This window comes from Glycine max, chromosome 19, assembly GCF_000004515.6.
Source record: "Glycine max cultivar Williams 82 chromosome 19, Glycine_max_v4.0, whole genome shotgun sequence".
NCBI lineage: Eukaryota > Viridiplantae > Streptophyta > Magnoliopsida > Fabales > Fabaceae > Glycine > Glycine max.
The window spans coordinates 12,008,167-12,032,626 of NC_038255.2; the positions used below are offsets into that span (position 1 = coordinate 12,008,167).

At 33.2% G+C, this 24,460-nt stretch overlaps 3 protein-coding genes and 1 long non-coding RNA gene across 6 annotated transcripts; all 4 read right to left on the reverse strand.

Moving 5' to 3' along the window:
* Positions 1–1,932: 1,932 nt before the first annotated feature.
* Positions 1,933–2,904, reverse strand: LOC100803440 (germin-like protein). Its single transcript, XM_003553594.4, has 2 exons — positions 2,708–2,904; positions 1,933–2,595 (listed from the first exon to the last, which is right to left on the reverse strand). Exons 1-2 carry the CDS (start codon positions 2,820–2,822, stop codon positions 2,045–2,047), a joined length of 666 nt encoding a protein of 221 aa, XP_003553642.1. The 5' UTR covers positions 2,823–2,904; the 3' UTR covers positions 1,933–2,044.
* A 2,423-nt stretch (positions 2,905–5,327) lies between these two features.
* LOC100797980 (uncharacterized) lies at positions 5,328–9,509 on the reverse strand. Of its 3 annotated transcripts, none has more exons than XM_041012974.1 (10): positions 9,242–9,509; positions 9,055–9,156; positions 8,654–8,941; positions 7,427–7,744; positions 7,082–7,332; positions 6,708–6,920; positions 6,521–6,613; positions 6,348–6,449; positions 5,937–6,263; positions 5,328–5,488 (listed from the first exon to the last, which is right to left on the reverse strand). In XM_041012974.1, the coding sequence occupies exons 4-10, from the start codon at positions 7,740–7,742 to the stop codon at positions 5,417–5,419; spliced, it is 1,374 nt and encodes a 457-aa protein (XP_040868908.1). In that variant the 5' UTR covers positions 7,743–7,744; positions 8,654–8,941; positions 9,055–9,156; positions 9,242–9,509; the 3' UTR covers positions 5,328–5,416. The 3 variants fall into 3 exon arrangements, with proteins under 3 accessions (XP_040868908.1, XP_040868907.1, XP_040868910.1); XM_041012973.1 differs by having other exon boundaries at positions 8,654–8,759; positions 8,845–8,941; positions 9,055–9,273; XM_041012976.1 differs by lacking the exons at positions 9,055–9,156; positions 9,242–9,509 and having other exon boundaries at positions 8,654–8,759; positions 8,845–9,043.
* LOC121172666 (uncharacterized) lies at positions 8,841–11,343 on the reverse strand. The gene is made up of 3 exons (XM_041012874.1): positions 9,597–11,343; positions 9,242–9,404; positions 8,841–9,156 (listed from the first exon to the last, which is right to left on the reverse strand). The coding sequence occupies exons 1-3, from the start codon at positions 11,341–11,343 to the stop codon at positions 8,841–8,843; spliced, it is 2,226 nt and encodes a 741-aa protein (XP_040868808.1).
* Positions 11,344–15,653: 4,310 nt separating this feature from the next.
* LOC113000445 (uncharacterized) lies at positions 15,654–16,644 on the reverse strand. Its single transcript, XR_003265724.2, has 3 exons — positions 16,586–16,644; positions 15,861–15,934; positions 15,654–15,725 (listed from the first exon to the last, which is right to left on the reverse strand). It is a non-coding gene; the product is annotated as an uncharacterized lncRNA (long non-coding RNA).
* Positions 16,645–24,460: the final 7,816 nt, after the last annotated feature.

A 24,460-nucleotide genomic window follows, 5' to 3' on the forward strand; every position in this document is an offset into this window, starting at 1 on the left:
TCGATTATTTCAAAGAAGTAATCAATTAGATTATCATTTTAATCGATTAAAGTGTTCTTCGTGAAACCTTGATCACTTCTGGGAACACTTCCAAGAACAAAGTAATCGATTACGATCACCTGGTAATTGATTAAAGCAGAGACTCATGAAAACTAGACATCGTATCAACTGAACTAAGTAATCAATTATAAATAGTTGGTAATTGATTAAACCAAAACAAGGATCTCTCTGCAAGCTTCTCAAAAGACTTGTGCAATCAATTATGAATATCTTGGTAATCAATTAAAACAGAGAGTTTAATGCACTGAACAAGTTTCTAACTTTAGAAACAATCTCCCTACCTCTACATTATGATGCATGATGTACATATGGAAAGATAAAGACTAAGATACAACAATCAATACAAATGTCAGTTAATGAGTTGGGCATGTAAAAAGGAAAAACTTCTTCAAGCTTGAAAGCTTTATCTTCATGTAGCTCTCCCTATCTCTAACAAAAACTTGTGTGTCTAAGTGTGTTAGGATATGCACAAGAGAATACAATTTAAATACCTTAAGAGAGAAGCAAAAACACTCAATTTTATATTGGTTCACTTAATCTGAGCTACATCCAGTTCTATTTCACAATCATATGAAGGATTCTACTAATCATAATTCACTCCTAGAAAATGATGAATAGAAACCAAAATGAGCAACCAACAAAAGTGGGTGACCAATAGAGACTAAAAATATCATTTGTTATTTGCCCAAATCAGTGATTGTATTGGCGATCAAGTTTTTTGATTAACCGACAAAAGTGAGTGTTTTTTTATATGAATCTTTATAACATTTCAGTTTTGCTTAACCGATGTAGTTTTTACAAACACCGTTCTGTTGTGGTGGAGAAGCATGGGAGGGTTAAGATTCATGCACTCTTTTCTCTCTTCTTTGTCTTCACCTTCTTTGGCACGCAATACCGTTTCCTGTTTAAGTTTCTTATGCCTTCCTTCAAACAATTATGAATTATCCTTCCAATTTTCAAAGTGTTAGTTTTTAATCTGTGAAATTAGAGAATAATACTCTGAATTTCGGCAATATCCTTTTTCTTCTATCCATTAAGTGGCATGTTCTATAATCAGTGCTTAATTTTTTATTTTTAGTAAGAGAATTGATTTAGAGGAATTTGATTCCAGAGAACTAGCAGCAGCCATAGAACAAATAAAAAACAAAACAAAAAGGGAAAACAAAAAGAGAGTGTGTGATAAATTAATTTGAAATCTTTCTCAAATGAGATTCCGATTGATCGACAAACAAAAAGGCAAGAAGGCAAAGAAAAATTAATTTGAAATTCTTCTCAAGTGGGTCAGAAAGGAAAGAAGGAAGGAGATATATGGAAATTGAAAATCAGGTGACTTGTTAAAATTAATTTCTAATCTCAATCATTGAAATTTTTTAACTGTATGGTTAAAATTAATTCTTTTTATTTCTCATTTGAAATATCTCTTATATATAAATTAAATTTCTATTTTTATTTTTTTTTAAATTATCAATAACTAAAAATAACAAATCCATCATTTTCATAGTGTTGGGGAATCTATTCGTTAAATTAAATACTAACTGTTAAGATTTTGTCTCACTTCATGAGACAATTAATAGTCAGTTAATTTTCAAACTTATCCTTTCTCTTGCTGAACTTTAGGTTTAAATTGTAAACACCGTTGTAAATGCTTTGGCCTTTAAGGGTATGTAGTATGGTGGACTAGGCAGACTTCAATGTAGGGACAATTTATGGGTGACTTAGGGTATTAATTAATATGTTTGTTACCTGAAAATATCTTCTACCTGTTACCTAAAACCAGCCTAACTGAATGTGCCCGTGGTAGCAGACGCGTAGGGCAAGTATTAACCAAATCGAACTCCAAACAGAACAAATATTATATGTAAAAAATTATAATCCACAAAGGTTTTATTTATTAGGTCTAATGTATGGCGTGACTGAAATAATAATTAAAGTGATCAATTATCCAATAACTAGACAGTGCGAAATGATCCTCCATACTCCCAAATTAGTTATTGTTGTCGTACCAAGATTGCTTTTGAAGATAATCGATTATAGTCTTGTCCACCTGGAAAGCTTTGGTGAGAACCTCAGAAGAAATAGGCGGATTAGCTTTAAACAAAGCATTTGCAATAGTGATAGCTCCTGGATTTTGACTGCTAAGGCCAGCAATGGCAACAGCATTGCCATATCCCACATTCAATTGGAAATGAATCAGACCAATTGGGAACACAAACACATCACCCTTGTTCAGCACTTTGGTGAAGAGGCGATTTCCATCTTGATTGGAAGTCACAAATCCAACATAAAGAGTACCCTCAAGGACTATAAGGATCTCGGTGCCGCGAGGGTGAGTGTGGGGAGCGTTCAAACCCTTTGGTGCAAAATCTATGCGAGCCAAAGCTATGCCAAGCGTGTTTAGTCCCGGTAGTTGATCAACAAACACCTGAGTCACGTTTGAACCTACTGGGTTGTCAGTCTTCCCCGGTTCTACATGTCTGAAGAAATCTTCAGCTTTGACAAGCTTAGGGTCCTTGCAAAATTTCCCGTTCACAAACACTACAAATACAAGGCAAAAGGTCTTAATTAATAAAAATCATCAATCACAATAATTCTAGACAACGTCTATATATATGATGCCAATGGTATAAGGATTAATGTTTTTACATACCACCATCTTTTTCTTTGGCTGCCACACAGAAATCTTGCAGAGGACTAGGATCATAGGCAGAGACAAGAGAGGATGTCAAAGCCAAGATGGCAACAAGGAAGTACACAACTTTCATTGTTTTTCCTTAGTAATACACTCTTAAACAATTGTGCTATATGTAATTGCTTGTGATGATTGAATTGTGATTTATGTAGAGCTTGCTGATTGCTATTTATAAGTATGAAGCATTGAATTGGTTTGCATTTTATCTTGACCGTAATTAATTATTTATTTGATGAGGAATCATTCCTTAACAACTACATGCGTGCCTAATCAATGTCTAGACGTAGTAGTAGACGCTCTACAGGAAAAAGCAAGTGTTTCGTACCTCGTCTATTTTATTATTTTATAATGGGAAGCCTTTTAATTCAATCACAGATCAGTTTAGACTGTGTCTCAGTTTCATAGACTTAGTGATAACTGTTTTATTAAATATTTAAAATATTACTTCATTTATTAACTAATCTTTTTTTAGCTTGAGGAACTGTTACAAGTTTAAACATGGTCACCAGAGGTAGTAGGTGGAAAATTGATATTTTATGAAGGTATTAGAGACTATTTCTGATTGGTCCTGCCCACAATTAATCAAAGACTCAGATTATTGCAACCCGAAATTATATTAATTGTTGGTGTCGTGTGACTTGTTTTCATATACAACTAAAGTAATCCAATGACATAGAAATGTTCGAAGATATGAACGTACAGCGGAATATATTAAATGTTAGATATATAACTTTTGACTTTGAACGACCTGCTGGAATTGCTTCGGGGCTTAGTTTTAATAAATAATTTCCCGTGGAGATAGAAAACTTTCAAACTGAAACAGAATAGTATTTTAGTTTTTATTTATTTTGGATAGGTAAACCCAACCTTAAAGGAAATAGTTGTAGTAGGAAATAACTAAGTCATTGAATAAATAGTCACCTTGTTTTTTTTTATAGGACCACCTTCGTTCTTACATCGATAATGTAATTTTTGAAAAAAATAAAAATTCTGGTTTAGTCTTAAATGTATAAAAAAAGGTGATGATTACGTCCTACCATACAACTTATTTTTAAATTTGCCACTAAACTTTATAATTTATTGTCAAATTATTCCTTAAATTTTATAATTTAATGTTAAATTGGTACGCATATTATATCTTAAGGACAGAATGATCCACAAAACTTAATGACGATACATAATTATTACACTTTTTTCACATTCAGAAATTAATTCAGAATTTTTGTTATTTCGGATATTTATTTATCACCGCTTTACACTTTAGAGAAGAAAGTAGCCATTCATTCATCTCAATTTATGAATGAGTCCTGGATACAAATCAAGGGATACAAAGATAACTGAAGGAGGGATTTTTCTCAATCCTGGTACTCTTTGTCAACTTGGCATTATTCCATACTTGTTTTCTTGTCTAAAATGGAATCATGTTTCCATTGCTTTATTTGATCAAGCATAACTTTTGAATTTTATACCCGATTTCAGGGTGTAATATGTCTATGTCATATAACTTTGAGAGAAATGCATGACAAGTACTCAAGGGGACTTGGTCCAACATTTTTTTCCAAAAACACCTTTTCTTATATGGAAAAATTGACTTTAAAGATTTGGGGGTAAAAATATCATTTTAGAGGTTGGGTATTGCAAATTTTAATCAGTTACTGATTTTGCGGTCACCCTTAAGGGAGACTAATTAATCAGCCATCATATGTACCCCTTTTACTATCCATAAACAAATACACACCGTCTCATTTCGTCTTTCCCTCTAAATCACTAAACCAAAGTCACTCTAAAATGTGAAAATGTTTTGTTTCCTTCAACATCACAAAACCCCCTTCCACTCTCGCCTCCAACTTTCGTCTAATGTTTCCGTAGAAGCTCACGAATCTCACTTTCACTCTCATGCTCCACTCTAGTAACCCTCTCGCACCCATTCCCATTTTGTATTCTGGGTTTGGATGAATGGGAACCCACTACAACAAATCTGTTAAATAATGGAGGTTATTTTTTCGTTTAGTGGAGGTTTTTACCCTCCGCAAAATAAATTACGGAGGTTTTCAAAAACCTCCGCAGTTAGATTCGCCACAAGCAATTAGCGGCGGTTTTCAAAAACCTCTAGTATCGAGAACATTTTGCAGAGGTTTTTTTGTAGAGGTTTTAAACCTACACTAACTGTGGAGGTTTTTTAAAGGAGGTTTTTAAACCTACGCTAACTGTGGAGGTTTATTGGAAGAGGTTTTTATACCTACACTAAATATGGAGGTTTTTTGTAGGAGGTTTTAAACCTATGCTAAATGCGGAGGTTTATTAAAAGAGGTTTTAAAACTATACTATGAAGGGGTTTTTTTTAAATCATGCTAGCAATAGATGTTTTACAATTGATTTTCTAATTCTCCTTATTTTCTGGTATATAATGATTTTGTATACTCATTTTAGTTTCATAATCTACATGTATTATAATTTTTCATTTTCTTATGATATCGATAAAAAAATTTAATAAAAAAACTCATAATGAGGACGTAGAAATTATATTTCAATAACCAAAATAATAGCATATAGTTCAAAGATTTATAATTCAAATTTCTATTGTAAATCAAAGTATGACATAAAATCCATAACAAAGTAATATTAGTATTGTACTAAACTTTAAATCCAAAATACATTATAAGCAAACTAAGGGTTGCTAGCACCAGAAGATCCTCTTGCATCCAAAGGTGTATTAGGAACACTTGAAGCATCATTTGGCTGAAATAAGAAAAGAAAAACCACTTAGTCACATATACTATATACAAGGGTGTATCACACATACTAAATCATAATGACCATCAATAAAAATAATCAATTCTAAACAATTGTTTTAATATTCTAAACTTATGCATGGTTATTACCTTGGTCATGTATGTTTACTTAAAGACCTAACTTGAGATAAAGAGTATTAAGAGCTAGCCAAAATGAATAAAATTTTACCTTAATATTGTTGATTAACTATAAAATCTATCTACAAAACTCTAAATTAATTAGCTTAATAAACACACATACCAATTACAAAATATATTTCCTAACTAATATGCATGAATAAATTAATAAACTATAGACATATGTAAAACAGTTTTAAGAGTACATTGTGTATTATACTAACAAGTTTTAGGATACCTCACATATACATAATGATGTATGCATATTAATTACTTACATGTGTTTGATCAGGAGTGAAATAACTAGCTAATTCTTCAGGGATCCTTCCTTCCTTCATTATCATGTAGGCCTTAAAAGCTGATTCTAAATTGTTGTATTTCTCTTGCCATTGGTTTGAAGATGGAAAGGCAACACCAGATGAAGAAGAGCTCAGACTAGAAGCTCGAAGTCTTGTGTTCCTGAATGTATTAGAAGGAACAACTCCTAATCCCATGCATCGCACTCTCCCAGAGTGCTCTAACCCTAACACTCTACCAACAGCATCAAGAGGAGAAACTTCAGATTCATCAACTATGCTTTGAGTCAATCCTACTTCAATTTGTTCCTGCAAACATGTAATAAAAGGAATTACAAAAGTTTTAAGATTAAGCACAATCCTTGAAAACAATGTTACTAAAGAAAAACATACCGCTATAGTCTTTGCTGCTTCATTTACAAATGATCCATCTTTCCTTTTATGAGTTTCAATATATAATTGTCCACGACTTGGTAGCTTCCCAGTTTCTAACAACTAAGATAAATAAAGAGTAAGTAAACATTGAACTTCTTTAATTAGTAAAAGTTAACATTTAGTGTCATTACCAACTCATTTCTTCTTCTAGGATTAGCTTTGGATCCACCAGTGTGTGGAATAACTTGCTTGCTTCGAATTTCTTTATTTCTCCTACAAAGTTCCTACATGCAAAGCAATTTCAAGTTTACAACTTGTAATAGTAATCATATAATTAGCTATAAAAACAATTCAATAATTAAAACAATCTAATTGTACCAATGTTGATGGTTTATGACGATAATGAACAAAACGAGCCCATTGATCTTTATCTATGCCTATCGGCACATTTTTTATGATTTCATCTCTTGTTTTGGTTGGATCGTTGAATTCATTCCATAAGCTTTGCCTATTTGCAGCCCATTTTCTTCCCATACTTAATTTGCAATACCGTTTTGCACCAGCTTCATTAATCTTAAAATAAAATCGAGGCTAAAAAAAAAGACAAATTTATCAAATATATCATATGCAAAATAATATATATATATATATATATATATATATATATATATATATATATATATGAAAAATAGTAAAGATAGGGTTTCTAAGTGGTGTAGATATAAAAAGTTATATATAACTAATTGACATACCTTTAAAATTGTTTCAAAGCAATCATCAAAATAAGCTTTAGGTACGCCTGAAGGTCCAGACCATCTATCATAATCCATAGGAAATAATTTGCAATCAGCTGCTAGTGTTCCAAGAAATCCTGCAAGCAAGGCTTGTGCTTCACCAATTGCTTGGCCTTGGTCATCAAAATTCACAATGATGCGTAACTCCCTAGGTAAGCTATTGACTCCCCTAACTTTCACCTTAATCTTCTTGATCATTTCTTCAGAGTCTTTAACAATAAAAGAATTTCTCAATAAGAAAATGTAATATACTTCATATGATGATAATTACAAAAATAAAAATAAAATACAATACTTGTATACCTATTGCCTCAACAGTCCAACAGTGTGTAGACTCACGCCCAACATGACGTCTAGTTGTTTCATCTTCTTGTGGATCTTCAGATGTTGATACATGAGAAAGAGGGACATTACCAGTTGGGACTTCAGGAGCTTGTGTGGAATCACTTGGTGGGGAAGAAATTTCAGGATTCATTGCTGGAACTTCAGATGTTGATTCATGAGAAAGAGGGACATTACCAGTTGGGACTTCAGGAGCTTGTGTGGAATCACTTGGTGAGGGACATTGTGGTTGAGGTGCTGATTTTTGTGGATTTCTAAAACGCTTCACCTTTGGCATGACTACATATTCATGACAACAATATTAAGAGAAAAATAAATAAAGAATAATAAAATTTAAGATGACATACTATCAAAATTAAAACAAGATTAAAATAATTAATAAATGAAATAATAACAACATTTATAAGTCAATCAACTATATCATATTTAGGCAAGTGTGAATTTCTTACTATTTTAGGAGTTACAATTCAATCAACTATATCATCATTTAGATGGTTTGTAGCCAATTGTACATATTGATCATCAAGCCTAGAAAATTGTTCAAGTTGTTGCTCTTGATGGCTCATTTTCATATGCATTTTCTTCTACTTCTTCTCCCATGTCATATAAATCTCTTGGCTTTATGTGTACAACAACACTCCATCCTTCATTGACTACATCATCTACATAATACACCATTTGTGCTTGAGATGCTTCAATGTATGGTTCATGTTCTTCACGATCACCAATATGAATCAATCTATCAAAGTTAACACAATTAAAATTCCAACAATCCTTTTTATACCCTCTATCTCGTGTAGTATCAGCCCATTTACATTTAAAAAGAATAACAGAGAATCGACCATAGTAGTTAATCTCAATGATATCTTCCAACTTCCCATAATAAGGTAAATCTGCTTGCCTTAAGTTGCCATCAACGCTACTTGAAACACATGATGTGTTAGATGTTAAGAAAACACCACTGTTTTGTGTTTTTAATCCTTCTTCTCGAGCCAAGGTTCGAAATTTGAACCCATTAATATTATATGCAGTAAATCTTGTTGCATTGTCCAAGGGTCCTCGTGCTAAAAACTTTAGATCAGTAGACATTTCATTCATTGTATCTGGATTCATAATCTAAAAAAATTGGAAGTTAGAGTTTGAAACAAAGACGATAAAAAAATCTCTATCCACTAAATGACTACTCACCCGCTTTCTAAACCAATCAACAAACTCTTTATTGACTTTTTTCTCTATCTCTGTAGACGAAGGTCTTCTTCCTCTTGAACTCCTTTTTATGAATTCTCTAAATTCACTACATAAATTAATTATTATAATCAATACACATGACTATTATTTATAAGTAGTATAACAATAAAAGTTTATGTCACTTTACTTACTCCACAAATGGTGTGACTATAGTGCAATTAAGGAGCACATATCGATGAGCTTGCAATTTTTGCATTGGAGTTAAAGTGAACATTGAACAAGCTCCTACTGGTTTTCCAATTTGTGGGAAGATAGAGGACACAAAAAAAGTCTCATTATCAATTGGGTTATCACAAACACGTTTAGGTCTATTGAACCTTGTCTCGATATCTTCAATGTACCGAGAACAAAAGGTAAGAGACTCTTCAGCTAAATACCCCTCAGCTATGGATCCTTCAGGTTGTGCCTTGTTTCTCACAAAGGATTTTAAGTGACCTAATTCCCTATAGAAATAACTAACAATTAAAGAGTGTACAAGTAAGATATTTGTAATATAACATCATAAATTTAAATTATTTAAATCTTTACCTCTCTACTGGATACATATATCGATAATGCACTGGGCCTCCAAGTTTTGCTTCCTCTATAAGATGAACAGTTAAATGAACCATAACTGTGAAGAATGATGGAGGGAATAACATTTCTAAGTGGCATAGTGTAACCACAATGCGATCTTGGAGCAACTGAAGTTCTGGAAGATTTAAAGTTTTACCACAAAGTATTCTAAAAAAAGAACAGAACTCCACTAAGACAGAAGTCACATGGTCTGGCAACAAGTTACGAATTGCTAGTGGTAGCAATTGTTCCATAATAATATGACAATCGTGACTTTTTAACCCAGATATTTTATTAAGTTTCTCATCAATACATCTGGAAATGTTACTTGAGTAACCATCTGGTACTGTAATAGTCTTCAAAGTTTTCAAAAATAACTTTTTGGTACCACGTGTTAGTGAAAACAAAGCAAGGTGATACTTTCCATTATCATCTGGCCAAAGATCAGGCCTTAAGCCCATTTCTTTTAAGTCTTTTCTAGCATTAAGGTTGTCTTTTGATTTATCCTTCTCATGGAGCAATGTATACATGACATTGTCGCATACATTTTTTTCAATATGCATAAAATCTAGATTATGTCGTAACAAGTTAGACTCCCAATATGGAAGTTCAAAGAATATGCTTCTTTTATTCCACTGTGTGACTTCTTGTCTAGATCTTTTTCTTGTTCCATTTTGAATAGCTCCAATTCCAAATGTAGTATTAATATGTTCCACTTGTCGAAAAATGTCAGATCCAGATAATTTTAATGGTGGGTTTCGTTCTTCTATGCTTCCATCAAAGCGAACACGGTTCAATCTAAATTTATGATTTCTACTTAGAAAACGACGATGCCCCATAAAACACCACTTGTTACAATTTCGAAGGCGACAAGGTTCCGCATCTAAATTGCAAGTTGGGCAAGCCAATCCTGTGTGTATGTTCCAACCAGATAAGATGCCTAAGCCAGGAAAGTCACTAATTGTCCATATAAGAGCTGCTCGCATTCTAAAGTTTTCATTTAAGGATGAGTCATAGGTGTCCACACCACTCCATAGCTCACGTAACTCCTCTACAAGGGGCTTTAGGTACACATCTATGTTATTTCCAGGAGATTGCTTGCCTGGAATGATCATTGATAGAATGAAGGAAGTGTGGTTCATACATATCCAAGGTGGAAGATTATATGGAATTAAGAAAACTGGCCAGATGCTATAGGTAGAACTCAAGGTCCTAGCAGGATTAAAACCATCAGTAGCAAGGCCTAAGCGAACATTTCGAGGATCTGAAGAAAACTCAGGATGGATTAAATCAAATGTCTTCCATGCCTCTCCATCTCTTGGATGCCTTAACAACCCATCTTTATTGTCTTCCAAAACATGCCATCTCATATCTTTTGCAGTCTTACGACATGTGAACAATCTTTGCAATCTTGGTTTCAATGGAAAGTAACGTAAAACCTTTGCAGCTATTTTCTTCTTCTTGTTGGGTTTCCATCTAGATGTACCACAATGCTTACAAGCATCCAAACTTTTTTCATCATCTCCCAAATACAACATGCAATGTTTTGGACAAGCATCTATCTTTTTATAATTAAGACCAAGCTTGTTAATAATTTTCTTTGCCTCATAAATAGAAGGAGGAAACTTTGCTTTTTCAAATGCGTCATTTAACAAATCCAATATCATAGCCATTGCCTTGTCGCTTAATCCACACAAAACTTTTATATGATATAGTTTGATTATAAATTCTAGTTTTGTGTACTTGCTTCCTTCATACAATGTTTGGCTCCCATCATTTAGAAGCTCATAAAAGCCATTATGATCTTCTCTTGGTTCATCATTTACTATTTCATCTTCATTTAATGGTTGTGATGCACCTACATTAGGGTCATGTTGCCTATATTGTTCAAATGCGTCATTGATCATCATTTCCATTGGGTTTTGAGGTTGAACACCACTATCTTGGAAAACATCTTCCACTTGAGAAGATTCTAATGCTTGCTTTTCACCATGAAGATCCCATATAACATAGTTTTGAGGAAATGGTTTATATAGCAAGTGATCTTCAACTATGTCTCTAGTTTGCCATTTCATAAATCCACATTTTGGACATGGTCATCGAATTGTTTCTCCTACAACTCCATTCTTAAAAGCAAAATCTAAGAATTTACTCAAACCAATGGAGTAATCAATTGAGTTTCGGGCCTTTGAAATCCATGACTTATCCATTACAAAAGATACCTAAACAATTTTATTAAAATAATTTATCACACTATGATAATATAACATAGTATAATTTGTATTAAAAAAACTATAAATTAAGAATAATATAAATTATAATATAAATTAAGAAGAAAAACTATAATAATTATTCTAACTAAAAGAATAATTGGTAGGGGAAGAAGCATAACCTAAGATTCAATACCAATTTTTATGTTACAGCTACTACCATATATGTTATAAAATAAGAATAGGTATTTAGAATAAAAACCAATGGAACCAACAAAAAAAATGAATTACAAAAAATTATAATAAATTACACTTGTTAGCTAACTAATAGAGGTCGTAACATAAAAATACTATCATGAAAATGTAATGTACATTGTAAACACATAAAAAAAAATAAAGATTACAATGTTTAATCAAAATAAGAGAGAGATGAAGTACCTTTGAACTTCCAGTAAATGAAAGCAGGGGAATATGTCTTTTGCTATTGCCTAACCAATTTCAGCACCTCTCAAGAACTTCAGCTACAAGCTTTAAAAAAATAAGGAAATTAAGTTAGTATTATATTCGACAAGTTAGTATTATATATATATATATGACCTTAATAGCCAAAAAAGAAAAAGCAAATTAACCACTTATTTTTTGGAGCAAGTGTGCTACAAATCCAAGCTGAAATTGCTTGCATCAATGCCAAATGGAATCAAAAGTATATGCTAATTCCAATGGGAGTTACTTGACATTCAATTTTAGAGTTGGATCTGGCACTACTAATCTGAATAAATCAGTGTATCTAAGCAATTTCAATTTTCACAAACGAAGCCTTCAGTTAGGCAAATTGTATCTAAGCAAATCAGTGTTGTGCCTTTGATGGATCCCAAAAAGGTGGATACTGTTCCACCAGACCCAATCAGTGTCTTTATAAGTCTGGATATATTACATCTATTAAATCCAACATTTTTTCCTAATAAATAACAGTGCCACAACATTGGTGAACCTAACAAACCACAATTATAACCATGACAACATCCATGTTCTTCAATATCCAATGCCCTTAACATTATCTAGTGATTCATATTTTGAGATTTGAAAGTCCAAAATGATAAAAGAATATATATATATATATATATATATATATATATATATATATATATATATATATATATCACTCCATGCTCTGAACAGAACACAACTCCAAAATCTCCAAACACATTCTAGAACTTCATTCCAAGTTCCAATTAGATAGCTAAGGTAATGACTAATACTAATAACATAAACAGTGATTATCACTTCTTCATGACTGACTAGAACATGTTCTTGTTAATGTATCTAATTGAAGACTCAAGAAAATCAGATTTCTCTGGCAACAAACTAACATAATTTATTATTCATTTATGTATAAAGCTTAAATGAAGCTAACATTTTTATGCCCCGGCCATATATATATGCATCTGTATTAGATAATAATAACAATTAATTGATGGGCATTACTCTTTTTCAAAAGCAAAAAAATAATGCACGATTGAGTTTCTTTAGCACAATTTATTATTCAATGGAATTAAACATCAAAGAACGTATCGATGCATGTGCAATCAGACAGCCAATATGAAGAACCCGCAAGTTGAGATGTTCAACAACCAGTTGTGTTTGCCACTATTATTGATAGAGTGATAGTACATTGATGTACCATGGTTTCCAAGCGTAGATAATTCACTGGATACTATTATATTTATTGGACATGTGTGTTTGAGCCTATGTTGAATTGTAATTATCCTTCTTCCACAAGTTATTTCAAAATTGACTGAAGATAAAGCTAGTCACATACCTTACAGGGATTCCAAATTGACTAGAGTACTTCAGTCTTCGCTAAGTGGTCATGGATGTGTTTCTGTAAGGCTTCCCTTGTGTAGATATTTGCATATAATGGAAAAGCAATTGTCTATTAGCTCTCAAACAGGTACTAGCTCAATTAAAATTCCAAGTTCACAAAATACTTAATGGAAAAGCAAATTATGGAATTGCAGTAACAAGATAGGTGCATTGTCTATTAACAATGGAATTTATAAGAATAAGGTTTTGCTCTCTCAACTAAATATCATATCCATGGGAAATTGACAAATCAAGGTATAAATTATGAAAGACACCATGCCAACAAATATGGCCCTGTGTCAGGAAAAATGTATTTACATTTGAGTATCATGAAGCTCCTAGTAAGAGGGACGTCGTTGGGCTAGGCCATGCTATCAAATCAAAGGCTCAAAAGCAACTGGGCCAATTTGGCCTGACCTGACCTGGAGGGCTAGATGGGCCAGTGAAATTTAGGCCTGAAAGCTACTAGGTCAATTGACCTGGTATTATTATTTCCTTTTTTTTCCTTTTAAAATTCATGCAAAATTAAACAAAAAAATGAGCCAATTTAGCCCGGCCAGGTAGGCAAACAGGTCAGGTTGGGCTGACAAAATTTGCCCGTAAGAAATTCGTGCAAGGATGAGCCGACCTGCTTTCCACACTTTGGCCAGCTGGGCCAGTCCATTTGACAGCTCTACTGCTAGTAATTTCCCTTGGTCCTTATGATGCAAATTCTAAAGGAGCAGAGGAAAAAAGGAAGCCAATAATAATAATAATAAAGAGAAGGGAAAAAATTATGGGCACAATGGAAAGAAATATTTAAGTGCCAAAGGGTAGGTAGCCACCTCAAACAAGGTCAGATCAGTCCCACCAGTTATGTTCCAAACAATTCCAGTAGCCCTCTCTATACCAATATCCAGTAAAGGTGATTGGATGGCATTTAATGCAACATCTCTTGCCCTTGATTTTCCTTAAACACAAAAAGAAGCCACGTGATACATTTCAATAATATATGTAGCTCAAAAATTAGAATGCCAAGAAAACAAAAAGTGGTGTAGAAGAGGTAAAAAAATTGTATTATGTTAACCATTACAGCATAATATTAGGAATATCTTCAGAGTTCAGATTACTTTAGAATATATTAGCATATCTTCAGAATATACTGTGAAATCAATTAGTCATGTAAATGAGGAAGCAACCTAAGGAATTGTTTCCTGGTTTATTTCCTTAGTTATTAAGGGTTGGTTATATACTAGTGCTTGTATTAGTGGACTTGGGCTTGTAATAAAACACTAGTACTTGACCCTACTAATAAAAATTAGATCACTGGCTTAGTATTTTGTTTCATATGCTTACACCCTTCATATTGCTTTGTTGGGTATACAAAAAATAGTTATAATGCAATGCCAGCCATGCCCCAAAAATCACTTCATTTGTATAAATCCTTTCCTTTTGGACATGCATGCTGATGAGCCAATATGTACAACCGTCGAACATTTATAGTTTGAGTATCACACAATCACACTACTCTCTACACATTATACAATCTTTTTGTAATCAAAACAGAGGATCAAGAGCTTCTTCAGATTCCAATCACTGCATAATTATGAATCAAATAGAAGATCAAGAATTGGAGGCTACATTGCAGTTTCCATACACATAATACATTGAAGTTTGCTCACCGGGCAAAGTACATTGAAATACGAGCAGCACAAAACAAGGCAAGTTAAATTTGATGACTTTTTTTGGTTGAATCAAAATTTTATTCCTACCAAATGACAATGTACAGCCTGCACACAATACAAAGAACAAGAAACAGCTCCTGATTTTTTTTCTGCATAAGTATAGAAATTTCTCACATTCATCACCACTTCCTCGTTTAGCTTCAAAATTCTTACCAACTCCGTGTGCAATTCTGGAGTATGTTTATCGCTCAAATTTTTAATGGAAAAGAATGAGAGATGTTTTGAATGGTTTTCTTTTTGTTGCGTTGGAAGAATTTCTATGAACCCCGATTTAAAAAGCAATATTTCAATGAACCACAATTTAAAAGGCAATATTTCTATTAATCCCATATTTAAAAGGCAATTGGGAATGCTGAAATTAATCAAATTATAGGATTTTCGGTATTGAAGGAGAAAAATGAGGGAATATAGATTATGTATATTGTGATGGGTTACAAGGTGATACAAATCATAAAGCACTACCCCTTATTAGTGTATTGGCTTAGGTCCTAACTCTATCCCTCAAAATTTTGTAATTTGAGTTCTGCCCAAGCTTTATTAGGACTAGATTGAAGTTTGAATACTTACAATAGAATTCTGCTGTATCAGGTAGTCCTGTGGCCTTAAAATCATAGATGCACCGCCAGCAAAGTTCAGACTTGAGGAAAAACGTCAGTGACACTGAACACAATACAAATAAAAGAAGTTAGGAAAATAGAGTATCGAGATGATCTATTTTTTAGCACTCAATTAGCAAAAGGAGGATGGACTGAAAAAAAGGTCCAGAAAAAGGAGGCATTAAATGTTCAGCCTAACCTGGAGGTGATTAAGTAACACTGATTTCCCCTTGAAACAACCGTGGATACAGATTGTGGAATTGCAGCTGTAATCTGCATTAATGAAAAAAAAACATTTTGCCATTAATATTTGATAAAACTCCAACCTAGAAAAAAGTATGCAACGATCCTTCAAGACCTAGATTCTTGGTCTGAATCTGAGTGACTCTCCCTCCAGAACAGTACACATAAGACCATGAAGGAGGGCCACAAGGGTTTGTGACACCATAACAACCCTTTTCTGAAATCATTCAGAATTCTGAGATCATTCGGGTTTGTGACACCATAACAACCCATTGTGATCATCAGGGTTAAAAACACAAAGATGCTAACTTTCATCATACCCATCATGGTTACCTTAACCCCACAGAGAAAACAAAAATCAAGGTAGAAACTTTCCCATAAAACTCATAACCCCATTTGTGTCAAAGATCGGCATCTGAGTCGTAGGAACAGAATGAGACAGCAACAACAGACCCAGTGGGAAAAGAATAGAACATGTGAGTATAAATGTGCGGTACCGAGAAAGAAAAAAAAAACATGGAATAGTTGCAACCCTAGCGTAGGATGGTTGTTCCGGGAATCAGAAAAGGGAAAAGAAAAAAAAAACAGATACTCTTATCGAAACGAAAAATCGAAGAAGAAAACGAAACAATTAAAGAGCGGAGAAAGGAGAAGAAGAAGAGTGAAGAGAGAATCTTGTACCTGAGTTGAGAGCGGAAGTGAGGGGTGGAATTAGGGGTTGAAGGTTGGGGACAACCAGTACATATTGGGATTTTGTAAATTTTTTAGAGGGAATTTTTTTTTTTTGCCGGGAAAAAATATGATTTTTTTTATTTTAAAGAGAAAAGAGTGAAAAAATAATATTTAATTAGCAGAGGTTATAACCCACCTCCGCAAATTAAGTACAAAAAATTGTAGTTTTTAATAAATTAAGGAGGTTTCTAAAACCTCCGCAAAATAACCTCCATTATTTAACATTTTTTTTGTAGTGACCTGTGCCCCTTCTCATTCTTATCTTATGTGCCTCCACCCACCATAACCTCGCCCCAAACCACCAGCAGCGCATCAAACCGCAATTCTTCTCTCTCACACACTGATTTGGCCACTAAAGTCGTGGAACTAGTAGTAAAAGGGTTAGAGAACGATGATGAAGAGATTACGTTGTTTGTGTCTCTATCTTCAACAGCCTAATTTTTATAACCTCATCTTCGTTGTTCTCTTTCTTTATTTCTCTATTTCTCGTAATATCATGGTGCGTCAACCATGGTGCAGTTTTACATCGGATAAAGTGGAGGAGAAAAAGAGATGTGGAGACACTGAATCCATTTTGGTAAGCACTGAATCTAAATAATATGTTTGTTGTTGCATGTTGTGATTATCTTGGAAGAACTACTAATATATCTATATAAGCACTAAATCTGACTGCATTATTGTTTCTATTATTAGGCATATTAATGGGTTTCTTGATCAAACCGTTCGAACATCTATGTTTCATTTACTCTTCTATTTGGGTTTTTACTACCCTGTTTTTGGTTTGTGGTTTGTGCTTTCCATATTTCTTGTTGGGAAATATTTGAGAAATACTATTTAGATAGGGAAGTTTAGATCATAGAATGAGAAAAGATATCGCATAAATTGTTAAATTTATTGCAAATAACGAAATTTGGAATGAAAGGAGTTAAATACACTCTCAAGCTCTTTGAATGTAAAACATAAATCTCATTATAAAGGAGAAAACAACTAACTGTCCAACTAGAAAACTGTTAGAAAAGCAAATAAGAAAAAGAAAACAATTACAATTACTACACAAGCTATGTTAATGAACCACTAGACTGAACACTCCTTTCTACGTGACTAGATAATCCATGAATGAAGTGGTATCAACTTTCTGGATTTCGAGCCTCTTCTCAACATGGATAAAGTGGTATCTGATGTCAATGTGTTGAGTCTTCTCATGATGGAATTGATCCTTAGCTAAACATATTTGATGAAATCCTCCCTGGGAAGGGACTAGTCACCAGAGCCATGAGCAAGAGGTTCCAAGAGGGTTGGACTAGAGCTGCTGAAGAAGACCATAGGGTTCTCATGAACCTGAAGGTAGATTTCTGAGCCCATGGGTCAAGGTTGGGTCCATTTTTCTTTGTAAATATTAGAATAAGTTTTCCTTCTTTTGTGCCTTGTATTTTGGTCATTTTAGATTTGTAGGGTACCCTACAAATTAAGGGTACAAGTTAAGGGTACCCTATTAGTATAAGGTTTCAGCCTTGTATTTTAGGGCATTTTGAGTAGTCTTTGTAGTAGGAACTTTTTTGTATTTTCATGTATTTTGGCATGGGGTGAGCTTAGCTATTGGAGGGGTGTGAGTTGCCCCCCTCTAGCTTCTCAAGAAAGCTTTCTTCCTTGCTTCCCAAGGAAGCTACCTTCCTTGCTTCTCAAGGAAGCTTCCCATGTGCTAGGCTATAAATAAAAACATGCGTAACACTTTTCGTAACTTTGATAAATGAAAAACTTATGAGAAACAATTCAAAGTTCAACTTCTCTCTCTAATCTCCTTCAATTCCCACACCTCGCCCCCCCCCCCCCCCCTCTCTCTCTCTCTCTCATATTCTCTTCTTCCATTGAAGCTTCCTCTTTAAGCTTCTTATCCAAGCCACTCTCTTGGTGGTGAAGCTTCTCCTTCCATGGCTTATTCTCTAGTGGATGACGTCTCCTCTAACCTCTTCTCCTTTATCTTTCGCTGCAATTCCATGGCTAAAAATCACTATTGAAGGACCTTATTGAAGCTCAAAGATTCAGCCTCTATAGAAGCTTCATAAGCAAGCTTCCAACAAGTGGTATCAAAGCACAAGAGCTTCAAGTAGGTGCTCCTTAAACCTCCACTAATTTTCAGCTTTACTTTCTCCTCCATTGTTGTTTCTTCGTTTCTCTCCATGTATCTCTTCCCATGTCTTGTGCTGAATGTTGTTAACATAATTTTTTAGAAGTTCCACCGATTAAGCTTACTATAGAAGCTAGATTTGATTTTCTATGGTTCAAATTCCTTGTTCTTGTTCTTGAACCATGAATTGTGTTGAGTTTAGGTTCCTTTGAGTTTTATATTGTCAATTTTTTTGGCTGAAACCTAAACCATAAAATTCTTACAAAAATATTAAAGTAGAAGAAAACCTCAAAAATCTAGAATGACATATTCACCTATTTTAGTTTTGTCATAAAAGTCATGTCTAGTCATGAAACTTGTCACATAAGATTCCTTATGTTGTGTTGAATTTTATTTTTCTTGTTTCTTTGTCTAACTCATTTGTTCAGGAGTGTATGAAATTTTTTTAGCCTATAATTTGATTTGAGTCAAATCTTGCATGTTAATTAGTCCTTAACATGTTCATGCATAATTCTTAGAGAGTCTTCGATTGTGAACCTTTTCTTGAACTTTTAGGTTTCCTTATGATTGTGTCTATTGTGAATTTGAGTTTTGGTGATTGAATTGTTGGCTGAAATTTTGATCCTAAGTGAATGTTGAACTCCTAAAGCTGTGGTAAATAGGCCTAGTGAATTTAACATACATAAGAAAGTTGAAAGTAAACCAAAGGAAATCAATATACCATGCTTAAAAAATTCAAAGTCTGAAATCGTTGGTGCTGGCAGCTTGAACATACGAACTTATAAAAATTGCTGGGAATTTGTCACTGTGAATTTTGAGCTGAACTTTTTACTGAATTTCCTTGGCATATAGAAAAAAATTATATAAAAAGAACCAAGTGATTTGGATAAAATAAAAAAATAAGAAAAATCATACAAGTTGACAGGAAAAATAAAAAGAAGTGAGAATGGAAGTGTGCTGGCTGTTTTGGCTCAAAATTTGTTCCTTATGGAAAATTCATATAATAAGTAGAGGCCTAAATATGTTCTTGGTCCTTTTAAGTTTGTGTTTTTTGATATTTGGTCATTGCGTTCATTTTTATAATTTTAGTCCTTATAATAAGTTTATGCTTTTCCAATTTTGGTTCCTATCAGTTTTTTGCTCATTTTTAATCCTTGTAAGTTTATGTTTTTCAAAAATGAACAAAATATCTTACAGTAGGAACAAAAAATGAGCACAATATCTTACAGAAACAAAAATTGAAAAAGAGCGACCAAGGACTAAAATTAGAAAAATGAACTTACAGGAACCAAAAAAATATTAATTTACAGGGACCAAAAGCATATTTAGGCCTAAAGTAGACTTGAGAATCTATTCAAAGAAGTTTAAACTATTTCTAGAAAGATGTTTTAAACTATTTATCTTTTAAAGAAGTTTTCAAAATTTTAATTTGTTACAAAATAAGCCTCTTACTTTTTTGTTATTAGTCTTCCTTTACTTTTTAACTTTCTTTTTCAATATCCCTTGTATCTCTCACTTAAAACAATCGTATTTGAGTCAAATAGGATAAATATGAACAAGAATTCCTTTTTAAAATATTGACAAAATAATTTACTGGAAAATTAAATTATTGAGTGACTAACGAGGGGAAAGAAATTAAAGGACCGATATCATGATATTTTTAAATGTCTAGATACCAAATATAATAACCATAGGTATGTACGTAAGGGTCATAGCTTGTACACCATTGGTTTAACCAATAATCAGGATGTGCCACAAGCCTTAAAACAAGTAGAGCATTCAATGTGGTTTTTTTCCTAGCCTAATCTGGCTAACTCACAGATTTAATGAATTTGGTCCATGGGTACATCAAGGCTATCGTGGAAGAGTGTAATATGTCTCCCATCATGGGAAAGGATATTGTGTCTGTCAGATAAATTAACTTCATTTAAATATCAATGACTACTTTTTTTTTGTTTTATCATGATGTCCCTGTCTTTTTCCATTATACACTCTTTCTTTTTGTCTTCCTTCATTCCCTGCTTATTTTCTTGATGCCTGTAATACCTCAAGTGAATCACACCGGAACGAGAAAAATCCTGAAGCTGTACAGGTATGAGAATATACAGTTAAGGATAACTTAAAAGGAATTAATTGATACAAATTATAGCATCAAGTTGAATATACTTTTTGGTAGGCTATCACATAAGAAGTTCATAATTAAGCATGCTTGAATTATTCTGCTGCTACAAAATATGATTGCTAGGAAAGAGCAAAAGGACTAACATAAGTTCCACGTTGCATTGGAGATTTATATACTTATATTCCAATCAGACAAAGTTCATCCATTAACTGAAAGGGCATCGATCACCCTAAAAAAAGTTATAGAAGTACATCACTATTGTTTGACAAACAAACCGACTGGACAACTACAATTCCACATTTTCCTGTTATCATCACTCAGATAAAAGTAGAATTGATAGTTATGAAGAACAATTTTTCATCCTTTAACAAAGTATGTCATCTACAGAAAAAGCAGAGTAGTAAGACAAGAAAACATAACTCAAGTTTCTGCATCACTGCCATAAGAAAATTAGTCACCAAACTTTTTTTTTTACAGAAGTCACCAAACTTTTCATTAAATTGCAGTGCAGATTCTTTCCGTGCCTGGCCTACAAAAACTTGTGAAAAGTTTACAATGTCCTCCTCTCTTTGTTTTCTTGCGCACAGAAAACTCTGAAGTAGGCAACTTGCAACTTTCCGGTACATCATTAAAGAAGACCATCATAGGCCAATCTTGTAAGCAATAATCAAACTGACAACTTTCCAAAGCCAGCTACTAAAGAGAAAAAAATAAAGAAATCATGCACTATTAAGCAAAACATAGAATTTAATAAAACTTAACTGGAGATTTGCAAGGGTTCTTACACAATTCTGATTGGTTATATAGTTCCACATGAATTTGTTTCCTGAGACAGACATAATGAAACAAAGGGTTAGTACTAGGATAAGTTTCCTCTATCTTAGAATCTAAAGTTTCATACCAATTCAAAGTTCCTAGATCAAACAACAATATGGTTTTTCTTTATGCGAGTTTGCGTGGAGACAATTATGAATGTATTGCAAACCACTCATAGTGTGCCTGTTAGAATGTCAAAGAGTATTTTCATCATTTAGTTATTCTTTACCTCATCCATCAAATTAGGCACTTCATTTGTTTCGGGAGATTCCAAAAGGATTTTATCTCAATAAAAATTGGAATGTCAAAATCCTGAGATTCAGGTACATCTAACATCCTTGGAGTTTCCACAATTTCAAGGCAACCTGAGGATTGAGAAGGGATTAGGGGAGTGCCAACAGCTTAAGGGAATTACGCATTTTCATTTTATTTTGAGAATAGGAGTTGAAGGTCAGAGGAAGAACATGGAGAAAAAAAATTTTAGTAAACATAGAAGAGTTTATAAACAAAATGAAAAAGAAAGGTGATCAAATCAAACTTACATAGTGCACAGTAAGTAATGGGAGATTCTCTCTGCCTCTGTACACAGTGTGCAATATGTAAAGTATGGTGGCATTCTGTTGGAAAGGGAAACGAACTATGTCTTTTGCACTCTTTATGCTCTTTCTAACTATATACCTTGAAATTAAACAGCATATACTAGTATTAGTAAAGAGCTGAAGATAAACAATAAACAAAAAATACTTGCATAAATAAATGGAAGAAACATTATTCTTGTACCACTTATAATTATTATGGAATGCATACCTTCTCCTTAGAAAACAGCCCAAATCCCTCAGTTTTACATACAAATTTTGTTTCACTTAAAAGTGTATTACTCAAACAATAGAATAAGATTACATTTACTATAAAAGTAAAATAGTGAAACAATTCTAATATCTTTGTCTCTAAGCATAATTTCTTCCAGAGAAGCAGTATGAAGAAAATTACATAATCATTAAGCTTCTAAAGTCTAACCTAATAAAAGCGTACCTGCCAGCATCTTCAGGTTCATCTAACTCAAAAGCATCCAACTCAAATCTTTCTGGTTTAGTAACAGGCATACACAACGTTTCCACACATACTAAGCCTTCTTTGTTGACGACAAATTTGTTGATTTTGACGAGAACCTCATTACAATCTTCAAGCACATATTCAACCTTTTTATAGAATATTCTGATAGTGCCAAAAAGAAGTTAGCCAAGCACTCTATAGGATACAGCATCAATTTCTTGCAAAATCTTGTCTGCAGAAGGTAAAAATGAAATGAAAATAATGGCAAAACAATAGCATATATCACAAATCTTAAAATAATTGTTGTTGTTAGATACGATTGCAAATAAGTATATCTGCTTCCGGCCAAGGGGATTTTAATATCCTCCAAGGGACCTGTTGGCACTCATAAGTGGGATCTCCCTCTCAACAAGATTTTCTCCATATATGCATTCGTCAGGATTCAAACCCTTTACTACATGCTGAAGGGATTCGTGTCTAGTACCACTTGGATAAACCATTTCTTGGTACCAACAATAATTATGGTGAGCAGCTTCAAAGAAATCATGGGTACTATAACAATGATGGTTACTTTGTAAAGTATTAGATGATTTGGAAATTTGGTGACACATTTTGTACCTTGGTAAAAAAATTGATTCTCATTTACCAACAATATATTGTCTACCTAAATCTAATTCTATCTTGATAAGTTTCTCAAAATATCTAATACGTATGGATTCTTCCCCCAACTATTTAGCAATGAGATGACTAGATCTACATCAAATCGATTAGTGTGGGTATTCACCATGTCTTTTAGTGACGATTCAAATTAATCATGTAATTGTTATTAATAAATGAGTTAATTTACAATAACAAAAGAGGTAGAAATTTTACCTTATATAGTTAATCAAAGAAATCATGGTTGTTCAAGATGTTTATTGGCCATGGTTAGAACAAATGATACGGCAAAGCATTAAAGAGAGAGCAAAGAAATATGAGCCATGGTCAACGAATTCCATCTGAGTAGATCTGCAATGGAGGTCCATGAATGGGGTTTTGTTTCTTGGCTCATGGATCTAGCATACACAAAAAGATACAAACACGATAAAAAATAATTATAAAGTGTGGACAAAGTCAGTCTTGGACCTCTGGGTCTAATAACCTATTTGGTGAGAACAAGAGGAGATGATGCACTTTATAGTGTAGATTTCATGTGGTAGGAATATTGCAAGTGTTAGAGTGATACTAAGATGTAGATGGAAGGTGTGCATTATAAAGCTTTAGAAACCTACACGGCGATCCAACGGGACTAGCACAAAGAATTATAAATCATTTGATTTGATGTTATCAACAACTCAGAATAATTTTTTTTGGCAATCCTCGTCTTTTCGAACTAGCCAATGGAATGTCATTATAGGTACATGACCCACTTTTTATTCGATGTATGTTCTTTCAATTTGAAATTGGGTTGAGATCTAGAGAAAACCAACAACTAAACTCACCCATGTAATGCACTCCATTTATTTAATGTGTTTAAATTATCAGTTCTTAATTTGAGATATAGTATTCTATTTAATGAGTTTCTAAAAGTATATTGTATTTTTCAATTAAATAAAAAGGTATCAATTTATTTTTTATTCCTAATAAATATCTAATTTTTGTGTTTGCTCTTTAATAAACTTTTCTTTTTCGTTGAGTTCTTAATTAAACAAAAATTTTAATTTTGTCC

Bases quoted from the DNA above. Each gene is read 5' to 3' on its own strand.
- LOC100803440 (XM_003553594.4), bottom strand. From the start codon at position 2,822: ATGAAAGTTGTGTACTTCCTTGTTGCCATCTTGGCTTTGACATCCTCT. The intron at 2,596-2,707 runs GTATGTAAAAAC...TTGTATTTGTAG, and splicing joins AGCCAAAGAAAAAGATGGTG to TGTTTGTGAACGGGAAATTT.
- LOC100797980 (XM_041012974.1), bottom strand. From the start codon at position 7,742: ATGCCAAAGGTGAAGCGTTTTAGAAATCCACAAAAATCAGCACCTCAA. The intron at 6,614-6,707 runs GTACAATTAGAT...CTTTGCATGTAG, and splicing joins GTCATAAACCATCAACATTG to GAACTTTGTAGGAGAAATAA. The intron at 6,450-6,520 runs GTAATGACACTA...TATTTATCTTAG, and splicing joins CTAGAAGAAGAAATGAGTTG to TTGTTAGAAACTGGGAAGCT.
- LOC121172666 (XM_041012874.1), bottom strand. From the start codon at position 11,343: ATGAAATGGCAAACTAGAGACATAGTTGAAGATCACTTGCTATATAAA. The intron at 9,405-9,596 runs GTAACATTTCCA...TAAATCTTCCAG, and splicing joins AGTACCAGATGGTTACTCAA to AACTTCAGTTGCTCCAAGAT. The intron at 9,157-9,241 runs GTAAAGATTTAA...TTATTTCTATAG, and splicing joins TATATGTATCCAGTAGAGAG to GGAATTAGGTCACTTAAAAT.